The 19,886-nt window shown below is 41.0% G+C and overlaps 1 protein-coding gene across 21 annotated transcripts in view; it reads right to left on the bottom strand.

Moving 5' to 3' along the window:
• col13a1 (collagen, type XIII, alpha 1) overlaps positions 1-17,636 on the bottom strand; it is a 111,326-nt gene extending 93,690 nt beyond the window's left edge. For 8 of the 21 annotated variants that reach the window (XM_046400961.1, XM_046400957.1, XM_046400956.1 and 5 more), the window contains exons 1-2: positions 16,939-17,635; positions 9,554-9,623 (exon numbers count right to left, since the gene is read on the bottom strand). In XM_046400961.1, coding sequence (XP_046256917.1) covers positions 9,554-9,623; positions 16,939-17,262 — 394 coding nt within the window. In that variant the 5' untranslated portion in view covers positions 17,263-17,635. Of the gene's footprint in view, positions 1-9,553; positions 9,624-16,938 lie in introns of all 21 variants that reach the window. The other 13 variants (XM_046400946.1, XM_046400953.1, XM_046400945.1 and 10 more) reach the window with 4 other exon arrangements.
• Positions 17,637-19,886: the final 2,250 nt, after the last annotated feature.

The following is a 19,886-nucleotide window of genomic DNA, read 5'->3' on the forward strand; positions in this document are numbered from 1 at the left end:
CTAGTTGCAGATAAAAAGAATATTTGCACTAAATAAAAAAAACAAACAAACAAACAGGCAGTCCTGTGGATTACCTGGATGGATAATAAATTTAATATCAGCATGTGAAGTAAAACAGGTCTGAAATCTTTTATCAGAAGGGATGTGTATCTGTCCTTCTCCATGGTCCATAATACGATTCAAAGATGACAGGTACATCATATTACATCATACTACAAAAATACAAAGGCAAACAGTCCCCCTGAAGATTACTGTGCCCATATTTGCTGCAGTCGTGTCAAATTGTTTAGACTGTAATTAAAAAAATAGCCAATTGGGAAAATAAACATTCACGTCAGCCTCATAATTGAAATTCCGAGTTTAAGAAATCTGGCTTTTGTGACACTTGCTTTACCTCTCACAGACAAGTACAGTGTCAACAATCCCATAACAAAATGGCTGCAAAACCTCCATCACTCGCAGTTACTGGTAACAACAACAATTACATGTATCAAGTTATTTATTTTGTATGACAAGGTTCCCAGTGGGCTTAACCATCTTGGAATAAACTCTCCCCAGTTGGAACGACAGGATATTTTGCTGTTCTTCCAACTCTGCCAATATTATAGGAATGCAGCAGTAGCATTGATTGTTCACATACCATTTTTGCATTTATTTGGCAAAACGTGGAAGGAGGGAGGAGTATGAAATGTAAAAAAGGCTCCCTGGCTGAGAGTTAAACCGTGGACATGCAGTTTTGTGGTATGACTTCTGTTTTGACATCCATGTGGGGTTAAAAAAATGAATGTGAAGTACTGTGTGTATGTATGCAGCATCTACATATGTGAGGAGATATATGGACACTAAATGTAGCATATAGAGAAGGTTTGGAGTAGAGCCCAGTATTTGTACTTGTATCCATAATTATTGCGGCAATACAACTATTTGCATTCACATAAAAGTGGAAATAGGTGTAGCAGCCCTGTTTCTACATTAAAAGCAGCTAAGAAGAGTGACTTACAGGGGTAGGACATGGCTGTGTTGTTGCTGAGGGGGTTGGGTGGATACTAGAGTAGGATGCTTGAAATGCAAGCGACTGAGCAATGCACATGCTGACAGATGTTTAACATCTTTGCCTCCTCTGAATTTACTTTTGCACACTTAACAGATCATCTTGGTTGGATCTGTACTGCCAGATAGCACTTGTGTTTTTCTGGCTGGTGGAGCACTACATGTAAACTCAGCATTATGCTTCCTTTCTAACCATGAAGGTAACTTAACTAGTTTACACTGACAGTGGAGCTCACAGTGGAGCTAACTAGATCTTCATGTCTAAAAAAGGAGAGTAGCCTTCCAGGCTATGCAAATCCTTGTCAAGTGTCGATGCAGTTCAAAACACTCTCATAAAAGTTAGAACTGCGTCTACACCCTCACCAATAAGGACAAAGTTACAAAGCTAACAGGTGAAGGCTGCCCCAGTCTCCTCCCACACAAACAGGCTCTGTTGTGTTTGCAAGTTCAAATACTGGCACAACAACTTTAGCAGAATATCAATAAAAGCACTTAATGTCTCCAGTGTGGTACTGTGCGACACACAGACTGCCTGAGTAACGACCTGATAAAGAGCTTCAGCAATCCGGTTTAAACAAAGGGAAATAAAGAAAAGGAGCAACACAGCCTGATTAAATTAAGCGCCAAACGTAGCACATTGCTACTGTACTTTTTGTGTCCTCTCCCCTGCATTCTCCTGCTGTCTGCCTGTCATGTCTGCACAAGCAGACAAAAAAAAAAGAAAATTTATTCGTGTTGTTCCGAATACCATATTTGGATTCAGCTCCAACCCTGTCTTGGAGTATTTACAAAGTATTTACTGAAATGCAGAATTGTGTACCTCATTGCGTGGTGAAGTTTCATCTGTTTATATCTGGTATTTTCAATAATGCTTTATGGGTGCATGTTCTGGAAAATTAATCTTGTGACTTCAGGTATTGACCTCTGTTGGGACATTTTTTTTAGCAATAGAAGTGGATTGACTGCATTTCATGTTAGTGCTTACAGTATGCCTCACGGTTGTGGATCTATACCCCTAGAAATAAGATACTGTCTAATATTTATGTGGACATGTAGTTTAACATGTTGCTTTTTCTGTGCTGCTATTCTACCTCACTCATCAAATACCGTACACATACACGCACACGTGTGTGTGCACACACACACACACACACACCCAGCTCACAGCTCTCTTTGATCCCAGACCCAGTGGTCTGTCAGCAAGCAGACTGCTGGGAATACTTGTAGTGCTTGAAGATCCAGTTGCCATCTAGTTGTACCAAAACCCTGGCACCAGTTTTGGCACCAGAGCCCTTCAGTCCAGGGCTTGTATCTTGGGGCAATAAAAAAGTCACATTGTTCCTGCATAGCACTCTCTACACAAGTTGCCCTCTTGTCCTAACCAGTTTTCTGTCCACATCTCTCTGAGATTATGTAGAGGTAGTTAGTTAAAAAGTAACGATAAAAGATATTTGATAATGGCTGGGTGTGTAGTTCACATTAACAAATAGAGGATGGACCCAAATACAAGCTGGGTAAAAAAAAATAAAAATAAAAGCCCAGAGTGTGTGCCTGCCAATGTACATTTTTGCCACTTTAATTTAATAGATATCATCCTGCTTTAGTCACTTTGTGTGTGTGTTGATGTTTCAGTCAGCTGTAGTCTGTGGTAACAAGTGTCTTTAGGTGGCCATCGATCATAGGGTTCCCATTCAGTGCACGTGACTGTATTTTCCACAACACAGTGGCAAACTTAAGCAGCACGGCACACACACACAGATCTGTTTTCAAATTCAGAGAGAGTTGTAAAGTACCAGCATCTGAAAGAAAATTCAGAAGTTAATGCTGCAAGACACTTTGACATTGTCCTCAAAAGAATCAAATAAAAAAAAACAAACCTCAAGACTGAGCTGCTCTTAGCTGACAAGTGCAGCACAACCAGCTGGAAGTGGGAGGAAGAAAGATAGCTTGGAGCTAGAGACAAGGCTTTCCGAGTCACATCTCATGAAAAATGATTCAAATAAATAAATAAACAAAGCATTGGAGGTCTCCTCTTCATTGACTAGCAGGAGTTGACTACAAAGGTTTCTACAGTGCATAATCCCAGACATATTCACTACACTGGCAAGCCTATCAGGTGTAAAGAATGTTAGACAAGGACATCATTGCAATGGACAATGCTGCAGTTTGATTTTAGTGTGCAGACAAACTTGTAGCCTGGTATGGAGTTATTGATATTTAAGGGAAGAACCAAAGGGGGCATCCCTATTCATGGAGACAGCATAGTTTCTTTTTTCCCACATTTCAGATAAAAAAATACTCAGTTAACTGCAAAACAGTGACGCACAGTGAGCCTAGGCCATTTGAGGCTTTAAGGCAGATGAGCAAATCCCTTTTAGAAACTGACCGCTTTCAAACTGAGTGAATGAAACAATACTTTTCTATGCCATATACAGACACAAACGTGAATGTCAGTCACCTGAAACTGTAACCACAATAAACAGCAGTGGTTCTTTGCATGTGTGTGTGTGTGTGTGTGTGTGTGTGTGTTTGCATGGTGGGTAACAGGAGTGAATGGGGTGAAGGGCTGAATTATGCCAACCATGCCAGACTGCCAGGCTGTGCAGCTGGCAGGGATGCGGTGGAGGTTTAGGGTGGAGGGGTCATATTACATGCCCCTGTCCTCCCGTCATGGTTTCCTCTGGGATCTCAGCCAGGTAAACTGTCAAAGCCCACTTCCTCCCTTAGAAATGTCAGGCTTTAAAGCCCTCTTGTCTGTTTTCCTGCTGAGCTGGGTTTGGCTGAAAGCTTTTTGCCTTAAGAGGTTGTGAAGGGAAATTTTGGCAACTGGGCTTTTAATTCCAGAGTTCTGGTCAGTTCATTATCAGTTATGATAATACTGTACTCACCAAAGTAGTTACTATATAAATACTACTGAGTAAATAAATAAACTAAACAGTATGATGAGTTTACCTCTGTTGTCTTCTTAACTGACCTGGTGATTTGTTCGTAACGTGGATAGCCTGACTGCTGGTGTTTCTAAATGTTCCCGCATTCCCAGATCTCACCAAATGGTTTTGAGTCCAGTGCTAATATTACTTAAAGAAAAGTAGGAACTATTAAAACTATTAAAATCCCATGACCCATTTGTAGGAGTTTTTTAATTTTGAATTTTCAGAGCTTTATGTGTCTTATAATTCTAGAAGGAACACTGAATTTGTGCACAAAATAGATCAATGATCGATCCCAAACCCGATAACTGACATATTTCCGGACTTATGCATGTCTCCTGTCACGTAGGGCAGTACACAGAGCCCTTCCCCATAGCTTGAAATCCTTTGGCATTGTGATAACACACAGCACCTGAACCCTGGGAGTCAGAAATGAGAACTGACAGGAGAAAGAAGAGAGGTATTAAGATCTCACGATCGTAAGTAAACCCTCTGTCTTCTCTTTCCTCTCATTAAAGACGAATTGACACTCAGCATCTGTCAGAACTCTGGGTCTTACTTCACATCCCTGCCATGCTTTTTATTGATGAACTGCTAGCTTGTTTAAACAGAAATGACCTTGGGCTTTGCTTTGCACAGAAATGGTCGGAGGGGTTTGTCATTTGGCTCTCTCTGCGTTGTCCTGAATAAAAAAATGTCGACATTGTTTATGACAGTTCTGGATGAGGCGGATAAACTCATGTATGTTCTCACCCATAAATCATGCTTTCATGTATACATACTGTATCCTTTGTCCTGAAACAAACAATAGCCTGATCTCACCACAGAACATAAAAACAATCCACATGTTGGGTTTATGTGTGTAATGTTCTCTCTTCTTTCTCTCTCTCTCTCACACACACACACACACACACACATATATACTGTATATTGACGCTGATCACCATTAAGCCGAGCTGTACATAGACCATTTACTTAACTTGTCCAAAAATGTGGATTATTTATCATTTATTATTATTTATGTTATCTAGAACTAATTCAAAGTATGCAGATCATGATAACAACACCTGACAAATCATGATAACAACACCTGACAAAGCACTGGGTGCCAATGAAAACAAAGGCTAAACAGAATATTCTTACCCTCAGGGGACAATCTTTATTTTTGGCAGCATGGCCGGTCAGCATGTGACACTGAGTGAGAGGTGACACATACAATACATAGTTTTACTCTTCCAGTCACCGGACCATGTTGTTCTATGCCACTGGTGTATTAATATGAAAATGTGCATGCAGTTTGGTTTCCATGCTCTGAAGCCGCCACTCACTGCATCCACACTGTAGCATGCACTGATTCAGAGTAGGGAGTAACCATACCAAATGGCCCCAGGAAGATTTAAATCAGAGCCTGCAGGTGTGTATTATTTGTGTGCTTGGAGGAATAAAAAGTATAAGATCAGAGTCCGTAATTTCCTTTCCTTTTTTAAAAAAAAAACTTTCAACCATTGTTATGGTTTGTGCAGACCTTACTTCACATGCTAACATACTGTCCTCAGTGGACTGAAGCAGGCAAACATTGCTCCATTATCACTGCATCAAAAGCCCATCCTAGTAAAACCCTAATAGGGCCATGTGGTAATTGTGCATACACTGCATACCCAGACTGTTGATATGAGGCCCACTCAGCCATAAGAAATGTGTCTGGTGATTCATCTCTATCCACTTAGAGCAACATGTATGTTAAACATATTTTTAGGCCTATGGCTATGTTTCATAGTCATGATAAACATTTAAAGACAACAGACTCTGTGGCACCTTTGAGGCCTGAAATGTCTCACATTCTGCTGCTCCACTTTTAGCAACTTACAAAGTTCATTTTTCACAGGCTGCTCCAAAACATGTCAAGCTCAGAATAATACTCAGTGTCCTCCAAGTGACTGACAGACACGTGTGTGTTTGAGTGTCACTGCCTAGAGTTCAAACAGCTATGGTCTGACAGCTACACAGAGATAAATTATTCATCTTAACTTTTTAACAGAAACTGTTATAATCACCTTATGTAAAGACTGGTAACTTTATGTAAAGACTTATAGGTAACATAAACATACTCAGCATGCCATTCTACCATTTATATATATGAGATGTGCAATGTTGGTCTCTGCTCCTTAGTCTCCACTACTAGTGTGTCAAAACAGCTTTTGACATTAATGAGAACATATAGGCCATGTTTCCAGAGATTTAATCTAATCTCTTTGTTGCAATATTTTTTTTTTTACATATCTTCAATTGTTATCCACCTCAAATGAATCTATTGATCTGTGATTAAACAACATGAGGTTGAGTCTACAGTATCTTTGTCTAAGCATCTGACTTCACTCACCTGGCACTGTATATAATCAAAAGCATGGCAGCCACGTGAACATGGTGTGCAGCTGGTACTGACTGGCAGGCACCAGGTGGGCAAGGCAGGGTGTTCAATAGCTATCCCACAACCCACTGCAGCACAAGCGCCAGGGCAAGGCCTTCTGAACTGATAACAGTTCCAAACTACCTGACAGCCACAAACTTTCTGTGGTATAGGAATGGTGTTCATTAAATGTGCAAAATTATACATTTACTGATGATGATAATAATCAATGCAACAAAAAGCTCAACTCATACACAAGGTGAAACAGAGGTGGGGCCCACATAGTGAGTGGATGTAAACTAGAAATCTAATCATGGATGAATTACTAATACTAATAGAATCTGAAGTTACAGTATGTAACAAATGTTTGCAGCAATTTATTTTGAAAGAGCAATAGTTAGCACATGGTTCAAATGGCATCACTTATCAGTTACTTGGAATGCCACAAGGGTCCAGCTAAAAAAAAAAGGAGACAACTGTGCTTTCACATTTCAGGATTTGGTTGACAAGTAACTTGACAATACAAAAATCTGATTCTCCCAGACTACCAGTTGTAGAAAGTCACAAGTAGCTGTAAAAGTGCCAGACCATCTGGCAGCTCAGAGTTGAAAGACTTCCACACCTGCAGTGACTGGAGAATCTCCTCTGAAGCTGCAAGCAAACCACCACCTTCAGAGGCATTCACGGCCCATCCCACAGACACATTAAAACACTAACATCCTATTGACAAGACCAATTAGCACTAATGTGTGGTGACAGGCACCTTCCCCTGTTCTCACACTGTTGTCTCACACACACACACACACACACACTCATAGTACACACAGAAGAACATAAACAAGAAGACTTGTACCCTGGAGGTTTTGGTGCCTATTAAATGGTCACATACAACATTGGACAGTACATTTTGAGCATTTAACATTACATTGAAACAAACAGGTATTTTCCAAGTATTCAACAACTAATGACCGTTCAACAGCTGCCATGAATCTTATTCATTTAATTCATTGCATGTTACCACAACCTCAGTGGAACTGAATCTCTTGAATACTAACAAAATATTTTGCCAATACCATGAGGTGTTAAAATTTTTTTACCACTGGTTCAAAAGTAAAAAAAAAAAAACATTTGAATTTAAAAGTGGACAGAAATACTTGTTATCATGTTTTAACTTAAGCTCCTCCAACTGAAACTCTAAGAGGCAAGTACACTTTATATGTACTTTACACTAGGTTAGAATTGCTGTTTGGATGGTCCAGTAGCTTCAGAAACCCACCTACACCCCACCTTTGCAATGTCAGATTAGGGTGCAGCTGTGTCCGACCATTGGCTGTGATGAGTAAGCTGTTCCCGCAAGTGGCTCCTTAGCACCTCCTTCCAGATAACATCACAGATGTCAGGAAAGACGACAAGCTTTGATTGGACCAGTGTGCAGTCTGTCATCTTTCAGCCAAGTCACAGGGAGATTTTAGACTCTTTAATCACCTAATCTGACACAATGGCCATCTGAACAGACAAATATACTGTGTAGTCTGAATCTGGCATCACGCTGGATATTTGTAATGTAAAACTAATGTTATGTTCATATCAAGGAACAGTAAATTATCTTTCTGAAAGTTCCAGTCCCCAAAAATAGTGTGTTGAAAATTAAATGAAATCTGTTTTCACCTCATCTTAAGTCTGTCATTAAAGGCAATTGCACCCAAATTCATATAACCACATTGAGTTGTTCAGCGAACATTCACAAACTCCCGTCTCTACCGTCCATACCACATGACATGAACATGAACGGGGCGTAAGAGCCAACACACAGACACACAAACACAGCCTTGTCTACTGATGACTTAATGACTACCACCTGGGGGCTGCTGCAGGGAAACAGGTGGCTTTAGAGAATGTAGGAGTTCCTCCGCCTGTCTCAGCAGTTCAGCTGTTGTAGCTTTGGGATGCAAAGGGATGCATATCTATAGCCTTTACCGAGTATTTATTTGATTATTTCTCCTAGAATTTCTAGGCAATTCAGTGATGTCTGACAAGAGCAAAGAATCAGAAACAATTCAGAGATCAGGTATTGGCTAGTGCACCGCAAAAGCTGCAGACCGTTGTCATTTTTGTCACAGTATATGCTTGATATCCAGTTCTCGGACAGCAAAACAGTGATGTGGCTGCTTATCCAGGAACTCGCCACCTCATCGCATCAGTTTGTAACAGGACATGATATGACACAAAATGGCCTCGACTGCCAACTGTGAGTGGGAAATACACCTCAGCTTGTCAACATGTCTGAGTGAGCTGAAGAACAGCGCAGGCATGTGTATATCAGACTAAACGGATGCACATCAGTAAAACTATATCGCTTTCATTTGTACAAGATCAGTTAGCTTAGCAAGAAAGAAAGAGCCCTACATGACACAAGGACAAACAGAAATAAATTCTGTTTTGCTAAATGTACAACACAAGAAAATTAAACGTATAAATCACTGTATATGCAATTATAAATATTATGAAGTGATTGCAAGGTGAGGGATGACCATCAAAGTCATTTCAGCTGTTCCTTTCAGTGATTCACTTATTTGTTGTATTGTTTGTCTCTATATGTAATCACTGTTGCTAACTTCATAAACAACAAGCTGACGGTGATGTTCCAAAGAGGCCACATGTTGATACCCTGGTGTAAATACAGCCCTCATCTCCCACTAACTGCACTGACGAACAAAGCCTGACGAAAAATCATGACACCATCACACAGCAACGAGTTGAAACACAACAGTGCAACAGTGTGTCCACTGGTGATTGCAAGGTTTGAAGATCTTACTTAACCTTTAACTGAGTTTCCCACCCACATGCTCTACCATGATACCAGATGGTAGCAGGCTAGAGCATGATGGTAGAGCATTTGCTTTCATAAGAAGACAGAATCCTGGAATTATGACTGAATAATAAATAATGTAGAATAATAAATATTGAATATCCAGTAAAAATAGCATTGCAGTGTCAGAACAGCCCGTGGTCTTGAATTGTGTGCATGATGATAACAATTTGAATGGCTAAACGCACCATCTCACCTGTGTTCAGTGTTCCATGTCCTTTGTGGGTGATGTCAAATCAGTGAGTAAGATAAAGTGACCAACATGTTGGGAAAACGGACAGAGGGTGAGCGACTTACCGGGGGGACATAGGCAGCTATGGGGAGCTTCCCTCACCTCCCGTGTCTTTGGAAGGCGTGCTGCAAGCTTCTGCAGGAGAAAAGGAACAGAGGAAGAATGTCACAGCGTACAGACATCTTAACATCATATTACATCTAACATCAAAACACAATTTACTTATCCGTGGCACCCTCGTAATTAACTCTATCAAATGTTTTAAATTAGCCCCTATGATGATGGACTTTCAGTTGCTGATGCTAACAATTGAGTGGTTTTATGCAAAAAAATACAAAAAAAACAAATAAGAAGTATTTGAAATCTGGTCACAATTCCATGACAACTGATGAAAGTTCATACACTCCAAATAAAAACAGAAGCATTGTTTCAGGTTCCACTTTAAAACCATCACCATGAGCACCAACACAGTTGAATTGAAACTGTGAGCTACAAACACCCAAACCGTCCATATGGGACGCATTTAGACAGGATGTCTCCACTTCAAATTTAAACCAAAACTCTATATTTTATTTTATCGTTCAGCACACGGCCTACCAACACCTTCTAGTTTTGCCAAGATATCCAAGTGTGACAGTTGACATGATTAGTTCAACAAAGGCCTCCATGTGATTTGACCCTGAACAGAATACAAAACCATACAGTACATTCCCCACAGCATAGCTCTCAGTCCCACCGGTGGTGGTTACTCGCAGAGGAATGCTAGTGCGGTCTGCAACAGGTGCTGAAGGGGACGCTGTCATTCTGAACACTGCTGCAGTATTCTGGGTACTGCTCATTACCTCAGAGTGCCTGTTATCTCGGTTTATCCTGGAGCCACTGCTCCAACCAGGAACCATTAAGGGAAAATGTTCCACACTTGTCTGGCTTTTCTTTTTTTTTTGGAAATGGACAAATTCTCTCTTTGAAAGCATTCTGGGTGTTAAAGGGAAGGTTATGAGGGAAGCTTACTTCCACGCACCCTGAAGACTGATTGTCTGATTCAAAAATACAAAAAATTTTTAGATGGAGCCTCAAGTCGGTTTTATAGTGAGTTTTAGAGGTTTTTTGATCATGCATTTTGTTTAAAACACAATGATTTATAATAGTCTGAAGAGAAACCAAATATGGATTAAACTGGAAGAACAACTAAAAATAAATGGGCGGCCCTACAGGCTTTTTATGAGCATTTCATTCCTTAAGTATGGGGTTAGCTATAAAGCACACAGGCAGTCGTGGATCAGCGGTTAGGGTGTCGGACCCGTAACCGGTGGATCGCTGGTTCGATTCCCCGTCCCGGTGTCCATGGCTGAGGTACCCTTGAGCAAGGTACCTAACCCCCACTGCTCCCCGGGCGCTGCACGCGGTCGCCCACTGCCCCGGGTTTGCTGTGTGTGTGTGCACGTCACTTGGGTGGGTTAAATGCAGAGAACAAATTTCATTGGAGTGAGTTCCCTCCAATGACAAAATATGTCACTTTAATCTTAATCTTTAAAATAATCTGCATAAAAAAAAGACAAGGATTCCAAAGTTCCAAAGTTAAGTGCTCTCGTCATTCAAAAATCTCATGCGGAATCAATTGCAGAACCGCACACTCAGGCATAATTTTCCCTTAACCCACTTTATATTATTCATGAATACTTCCAGGAATTTATTTGGTTGATACTGGCAGACTCGACTTACAACTGGAGAAGTCTTTAGTAAGACTAATCCAGAGAGTTCTCTATGCTTCACCCTGAAGCGACATAATTGAAAAACACATTCTCCAAACTAGATAATGGACATAATGCACATTCAGTTCAGCTGGAACAGTCAGCTCTAAAAAGATGCACACTTAACCACATCAAAGCTCACAATAGCAGCAGGGTGTGCCAGAGAAGAGAGAAATGCTGTGACCGTACTTCAAAGACTGCCAGTAGGCTTTAACCCATGTCTTCACAGTTAGAGTTCATTATTCTACAGCTTAAGGACTATTCTAACAAAATTATACACTGTTTTTGCTCTACATAATAATTTCAAAAATTGAGACCTTTCGTAAACAGAACCAAAAAGCCAGTATTCAATATAAAAGTTAAAGAAGCAGCAGTGTCTCCATCCTGTAAGTTTCATGAACCAGTTGGCCTTTAAGGTAAACGGCATCACTGATCTGCTGGATGTTGGAAGTTCAACAAAATGAATGATACAATTAAGAGTTAGCATACATAATAAGATGATTTTTAACACTAGGTGAACCCTAGGTGTGTGAAAATTGGTTACTTCCTCGATGCCATAGTTTTTCATGTGGTTTTAATGTTCTATTTTAAAAAGATGATGAACACAGTTACTGTCCTGCACTCTAACATGTTACTACAAAAACTTTCTGATGTGATGTTCTCAGTTCTCGCCTTCAACCAAAAGTGACACAAAAATTAAGTAAATAATGAATAAAAAACAACAATAATAAATAATAAAAGAAAAGAAGTGAATGTCACATTAAATTTGTGATAATGCAAATAACTAATTTCAACATTACGTTGTATGTGGTTCTCTCCATTTATTCAAGATTAAGTTAGCCAATTATAGTGTTAATTTAATATTTTTTATTTTTAGAGAGTCCTAATAAACACCATTTATCAGTCTACTGTTTTCAGTGTTTAAAAGACAAAACAACTTTATCAGATTAATTGCATTCTCCATTTCTGTGAACATTTTTTTTTTTATTTCATGCTTACTGAAAAGTGACATTTCTGACTTTGCTAAGCTTCTTTTCTGAAATCTGTTAGAAACTGACTATTTTGAAAATGACCATAATTAGGCTTGTTATTTGAGTGAGCTACAGTCAGGACATAATTGAAATACAAAATGCACAGTGTTATTTTCATCTTCCAGTTTTCTATTGTCTAACACTGAAAATGAAAAGTCGAGTTATGGAATGGTCAACACTACAATCAAATACGACTGTGGGAATTTTATTTGGTAGTGAGAATTTACTGTGGGTGTTAGAGTTGTGTTTTTGGACTCCCGGTTCTCCGTTCTCCCCTGTTTGTGTCTGTTTCCATGTCCCTGTATGTTTTCCCTGTGTATATCTGTTTCATTATAATTGTTACTACCATAGTACCTCCTGTATACTTCATTGTCATTATCATTATCTATAGTTCCAGTACTTCTGGTATTATTGCTGCTGCTATGCCTCTCTGCTCGTGTGCTCCTCCCCTCCACCTGGCCGCCCATCTTGAGCCGGGGTCTGCTCCGAGGTTTCTGCCTTCTAAAAGGCAGTTTTTCCTCGCCACTGTCGCCAAGTGCTTGCTCAAGGGGGAATGTTGGGTTCTCTGTATTACAAAATTTAATTAAAGAGTTTGGTCTAGACCTGCTCTAACTGGAAAGTGTCATGAGATAAGTTTTGTTGTGAATTGGCGCTATACAAATAAGCTAAAAATTGAACTGAAATTCTCCTGGAGCAGAGCAGACCAGGGCTGACCTGCGTTTTTGTTGCCGACTTTTCTACCCAGCTGAGACTCATCACCTGCAATCTACTCCATCCACTTGAGATACTTAAGGACAGACTTTCCACTCCATCTCCACCAGATTGTACTGTCATATTGGTGGTATGTCAGCCACGTTTAATTTTTATCTCTTGTCCTCTAGATTCAGCACATACCCTCAGCCTACCCTGCATCGCTCTGCGTCCCAGTGTGTCGTCTGCCTCCCTGGCTTTTTGAACTATCTCCTGCCTCCTTGAAAAGATTTCGAAATGTTTTTTTGAGTCCTAAAACTGGCACGGTGGTGCAGTGGTTAGCACTGTCGCCTCATAGCAAGAGGGTTCCAGGTTCGAATCCCGGTCTGGGCCCTTCTATGTGGAGTTTGCATGTTCTCCCTGTGTCTGCGTGGGTTTTCTCCGGGTTCTCCAGCTTCCTCCCATAATACCAAAAACATGCACATTAGGTTAATTGGCTACTCTACATTGCCCCTAGGTGTGAGTGTGAGAGTGTGTGGTTGTCTGTCTTTGTGTGTCGGCACTGCGATTGACTGGCGACCAGTCCAGGGTGAACCCCGCCTCTCGCCCGTAGTCAGATGGGATAGGCTCCAGCTCCCCCGCGACCCTGATGGATAAGCGGTATAGAAAATGGATGGATGGATACATGACTCCTAAAACTTTTAATGCTGTGTAATGAAATGTGATCAGATGTTTTCATTAAATAAACACTCTTACGCAGTAAATCCTTCCTGCACATATCTGATTATAACTGTCAGCATGCCTGTTTAGTCTCAAACTCAGCTGTAAGGTATCATTCAGGTTAGGTACAAGACGTTTGTGTGTGTGTGTGTGTGTGTGTGTGTGTGTGTATGCAGCCTTCGCTAACTGTTCTCTGATGAAATGCAGAGGTGGCTCAGGCAATTCTACACACATGCACACACGCAAAAACACACACACGCACACACTTCACCACATCATCATAGAAGATGCGGATGTGTATATGCATGTATTTGTGTTTCTGTTGTGTGTAGGTTCTGAATGCTTAGAGCTCACAGTATATTGGGTGGTAACTCTGTGGGGAGCAGAGTGAGGAAACCGGGGCAGGGGGAGACTATATTTTCACATTTCTACACCTCACAATGTGGCCTCCAGCTCCCATCATGCTTCTCCAATCACTGTGTACACCAGGATCGTACCAGGTATGCAGAGAGCAGTTTGTGGTTAATTGTAAATTTTAAGGGGGTCTTGTATGGGCCAACATAACAACAGAGGGAGGGGGAGTCATGCTGTTTCAGGGGTGTTATGGCAGTTATTTTGTAAGTTGTGAATGAAATTGAAGAGAAATTACTTTATATATGGATTAAATTTATTTTTGATGGAAATATCCCAACAAATATTGGAAAACTTTTATGTGTATGCTAAGTTTAAGGTATTACATGCAGCAATTTTTTTAAAAAAAACCCACACAGACCAATACAAACTCATTTCTCAATCAGTACTCAACCTGGAAATTTTGCCATTTGTATGTTGCTGTACTGTTTATTTTACTGGCTAGCATTATTAACTTGGCGTAGCATGTTCAACGGCTAATGTGGCAGGCATCAATTGTAGACTGACATGCTGGAGCGTTTATCACAGAGGGACAATCAAGAGAAATTGTGTGAGTGTTCAGTGTCTTTTGAAGTCGATCACAAAATCAGAGTAGGCTGTATGTGGGTTGCTGTTTTGTCATAAGGAACTTCACACGGCAATGCAAAAAGATGTCATTCTTATTGGACTTTTTAAATAATTGAAGTCGACACTGTTGACATTAGACACTTATATATGTATTTAAAACAAAGAATAGTATAGGTCACTGATATGTTTCAATAGACAGACAAATGTGTTTAAAACATGAACCCTCATATTCTTAATTTACTTTAATTTACTTGTCACATTACTCGGTAAGCTAATGGATTCTGCTGTGATCCACATTTGACTAGGCTAATCAGCACATTCTCGTCCAAGCTCATTGAATACCAACGCTTTGTCACACCCTTGTTTCGTCCAGACGCACAAGGTATCCTTTGGCGTCTGTGTCTGATGTGCAAAGCCTGAACACATGCTTCACATGAAATACCAATTTGGTTTAGGCACTAAAACTTTGTGGTTTGGTTTAGGAAAAGATTGGTGATGTATGTTTCCTTTCACGCAAGTTGCAAGCTCTGGTCTCTTGGGTAAAGGGCGCGAGTGACCCACCACTCAACCCCGACCTCCACTCCTTTTGGGACTTTCACGCTTTGTAAGCTATACTTTGTTGTGCAGTTGCTCTGATTGTCTCATACTGACACAGGTATGTTTGCACTAATACATTAAAGCCCAGTGGGTACGTTCTGTGTCTGAGTGAGAGGCCAAGGGACATACATAAAGACAGCAGGGTGTATGACAGCCTGGGAACAAGACCAAGCTCAGCTTATAGTAATGACCAATGTGTGCTGCTAAGACAGAACACCTTTTCCACAACAGAGGAAACGGGTCATCACTGAAAAAGACAGGGAGGTGGATTCTGGACTGTGTTGGGTTAAAGTATCACAGACACACAGACATGTCTCTCTTTCTACGAAAGGCCACATCTGTGCTTGTGATCCATTAATAATGACTATTTATACACACAGAGCTAAACAAAGAGGCAGGCTGCATCGCCCCAGGCCAAATGAAGACGTACAGATTCTATACTCACTGGGCCCCACGGAGGTGTTCCAGAGCCGGGCACTCACAGAGGACTCTATCAACTTCAGTTGTCCTTGAGTACATCACTATGTTCGGTTTGTGAACACAGCATATGAAGGAATACAGCACTTAAAACTACGGCTTTCTTCGGTTATCCCAAATTTAAAATAAAATGAAATATTTCTTTCCACTGCTTAATTGCTGTCTTCTAAATTACATTGCATTTAATTACATTTATTCAAAATATATAAAATCTTATCTGATTCAATAATGATCTGTGATGTGTGTTAAGAATTATGCAGGACATGGTAAGCTGATATGGGAAAAACAAGCTTTTGATCGTAGGGAAATAAGAATAAGAAATTTCTTGACCCAGGCTACCATATGGAGATCCACTATCCATCCCAGCAGTAGGCACCCTGTGCTCTTTTTTCTTCTGGTAGGTGCATTATACTAGCACTCATGAAAGGAGTCGGGGGAGGGGGGGTAAAAGTTAGGCCAAAGCAAATGAAGGAAGGGAAAACAGGGGCCCTGCAGGACTTCAATCACCGTGGAAGGACTTGTTAGTGTAGCTGTGGAAGTGGTCAATGAAAGGGCACCACAGAGGGCAACTGTAGGAGCAACAGATGTGAAAGGCCAGGGAGAGCTCCTTACACCTTATCTCAGTGAAGAAGCCCACGATACATAGAGATAGAACACGTGCAGGGACACTGCTCACTTTTTCTGGGTTTAACCACATTGTGATAAAACTTTCGAATAAATCACCCTTTATAAAGTTTTTAGAAGCAGTACCTGATGGCTTTAACACTTAATCTATCATTTGGATTTCCAGGGTGCAAATAAATCTTTTTGGTTTTTATTAACACTTTCTAATCAGGGACCCTCGAGTTTTATAAATTGTTACTGATGTCTTAATGATGTTTTATGGTGGTGCTTATTAGATCAGTTAGAATACCTTAATAAGAACAAATCTAAACAAATCTGAGTTAGCCTTGGAACTCGCAAAGTTGTGAGCTCATTTTCTGCAGGATTACTTGAATTTTTTTTATAATAGGCTACTTACTGAGGAGTGGTGAACAACTTGCTCCTCATAAAATCATATGAAGTTAGAAGCCTTATAAACCTCCTTTATTTACATTACAATACTTAATCCATCAAGACTTAATCATTGTTTATTGTCCTCCTTTCCAAAATGCTTCCCCTTTCATCATGCTTTCTTTATATTCAGTTTGTACGTAAAGCGCCTACCTCCTCCAGGATCTGGTCCAGTCGTCCCAGGATAACGGGCTCCACCTGCTCCAGAGACCACTTCCAAGCTGAGAGCTGCGCGTCCCGCTGCTGCTGTTCCAGACTTACTATCCTGGACTGTAACTCCGATGTCCGCACAAAAACCACAATGCAAACTCCAATACACAGAACACACACTGCAATGCAAATCGTTACGCCGGACAAATCTCTCCAGTTTCTCCACAGCGGCTCTTTTGCAGGTTGTTGCTGCTGTTCACCGTCAGTCCTGTGCTCACCAGGTTTGCCAGCGACTCCCCACTTCTGATCCTCTTTCATTTTAGACATCTAACTGTGGTGTTTCCACACACAAATCCCTATACGCATCAGGTGAAGAGCAGAAGAGGAGAAAACTTTAGACTGCCTGTTACAGATGTAACTTTCCTTCTGCAAACTATCTCTAACCTGTTGCTGCACACCAGTGAGAAGCTACATTAGAGTAAGAACACAACACATTATATAAATAGTCATCGATCGGTCAGTGAAGTTCCTAATTCACAAGTACGGACTCTTATTCCTCTGCGTTCCTCTTGTCCCATCCGCTGCTTCTCCTCTGAACGATCCCAGCCTGTGCCGCAGGTCAGCCGCCAGTGCGCGTCTGCGTAACCCGAGCCAGTCTCTCTCTCTCTCTCTCTCTCTCTCTCTCTCTCTCTCTCTCCTCCGCACAGCTCTGTATGCCGCTGGCCCTTTGCTCCTCCTCTGAAAGGTTTGAGGTTAAATGCCGGGGCGGGATTCATGGCGGTGTTGCTGCCCCCTTTGATCAGCACGCTTGGTGACGGATATTTTTAGGGTGCGTAAAGCGAGGCTGCTCAGTCACACAGCTGGTGCAGTGACGGCCTGCCTGCTGACAGTACAGCTCATGTCCCGACAAAAACAACACAGCACTCTGCTTTCTCGGTCTGGACTCGGATTTGTTTGAAAGAGGATCTGCAATCTTCATGGCCACCAGACTACCTTCACATTGTATGGTACCTGAGATTGGAATGAGATACCATTGCACATTAAAATAATAACCATCATTTCAGACATCATGCATCTCTGTTTTTTGTGATCACTAAAGACACCAACCCCACATGCACGAAATACTTCTTCCCGTAGATGCCAATACATAGTTAAGTACACAACCTGATCTACTGCATATGTGGTACACATCTAGAAGCAGATTCCGGCAAACCACAGAAAATACTATAAATTTAACTGTTACATGTCTATGGCCTTCATAGCTCTCGATGTATCAGACCATTCTGGAATACATTTGGCCATTACATCTATCTAATAGATGGAAGCCCTTCTTACTAGTTTCTTCTCAGACAAAGGTTTTACATTAAGAACATATGATGAGTTTAGGAAACACAATGCCAGCTCTTCTCGTCATTTTCGTCTTTTGAACCGTTGCATCTATTTAGTTGCCAATGAAAGGATCTCAAAAGGATATTTTCCACTGTTCCCGTGTGTTTGAGCCTGAAGATGACATCATGATATTGTGATGAGTATCAGCTAAGAATCCTTTGAGGCAGTACCACCTGCATTGGTAAATGAAACTGAGGTATCACAAGTGCATTGAATCAAGACATACAGTGTTGTAAAAATGTGTATAAAGTGAACCAATAATAAAACCACTAATGCATGTGGACTATGGAAGAATTTGTTTTTAATGCATCAATGTTTAAAGGTGCTGCTAGATTATGGCAGCTTTGGTTAGCTTGCCATTTGCACATGTTTTTAAGCAGTAGCCTTGTTAGCGGTCCTGTTAACAATGGCTTTATTCTTGTGAACATGAAAGAGGGGCACGTAGCTTAGATCACCAAAAAGTCTTGAGCAAAGGTTAATCCTTGTGTAGCAGGGCAGTTCAAGAAGAAAATAGAGTTAGTGACAGAACGATCTAAACAGTCTTTACAGTCTTTACGCACATACGTTGGACATAGATGGTGTGAATGCAATCATTGGCTCTGTCTAGTGCAGCCCATTATGACGCCCACTGCTGGAAGGAGCTCCTACTCATGTCCACAGTCTGGAGGTGAATTCCTTCTCCTCCCGGTTGCTGGTCCTCAGAGGGTACAGGCCGGTCAGGAACACAAGACAAACTGATTAGTTCGTTGCTGTTGTTTAACCCACAGTTAAATAAATTACAGTGCTTAGTTTAACTCTGCTGGCCTTTGAAGTTGTCAGGCACCAAACATCATCACTGTCGTGGTCCACCACCCCTCCTCCTGCTCCTACTGCACCTGTCAGCTGAGAATATGTATCAGGGATGTTGTGGCGGAGATGGGTTTCTATAAATATGTGGGCACAAAAATAAGGTATCATTATTATTATTATTATGTTACATCCTCCTTTGCCCCTTTCAGACAAAAGTCATAATTCACCTGGCTACCAGACTCAGTTCAATGTAATTAAAGGTCATTAAGTTTCAAAGCAGGAGGTGTTATTATTAGGGGTTATTATATTATTATTTATTTAGTTACCATTCACAAAGCTGCCAAATAATGATAGAAAATGTGTGGTTTAGGTTCATGTTTTTATTGTACACTGTTTCATATAATTATGTATTTCTTGGTGTCTTCTTTATCTGATATAAAACTTCAAGTATAGATAAATATGCACATACAGCACACAAAAACTGCCATCCATCCATCCATCCAATTTCTATACCGCTTATCCATCATGGTCACCGGGGGGGGTTAGGGCTGAAGTCGATCCTAGCTGACTAGAGCTGGCCGAGAAGCGAGGTACACCCTGGACTGGTCGCCAGTCAATCGCAGGGCCAACACACAAAGACAAACAACCACACACTCTCACACTCACACCTAGGGGCAATGTAGAGTAGCCAGTTAACCCACGAAGCCCGGAGAGTACACTGGCACAGGGAGAACATGCGAACTCCACGCAGAAGGACCCAGACCGGGATTCGA

The sequence above is a fragment of the Scatophagus argus genome, chromosome 10 (genome assembly GCF_020382885.2).
Source record: "Scatophagus argus isolate fScaArg1 chromosome 10, fScaArg1.pri, whole genome shotgun sequence".
NCBI classification, from domain to species: domain Eukaryota; kingdom Metazoa; phylum Chordata; class Actinopteri; family Scatophagidae; genus Scatophagus; species Scatophagus argus.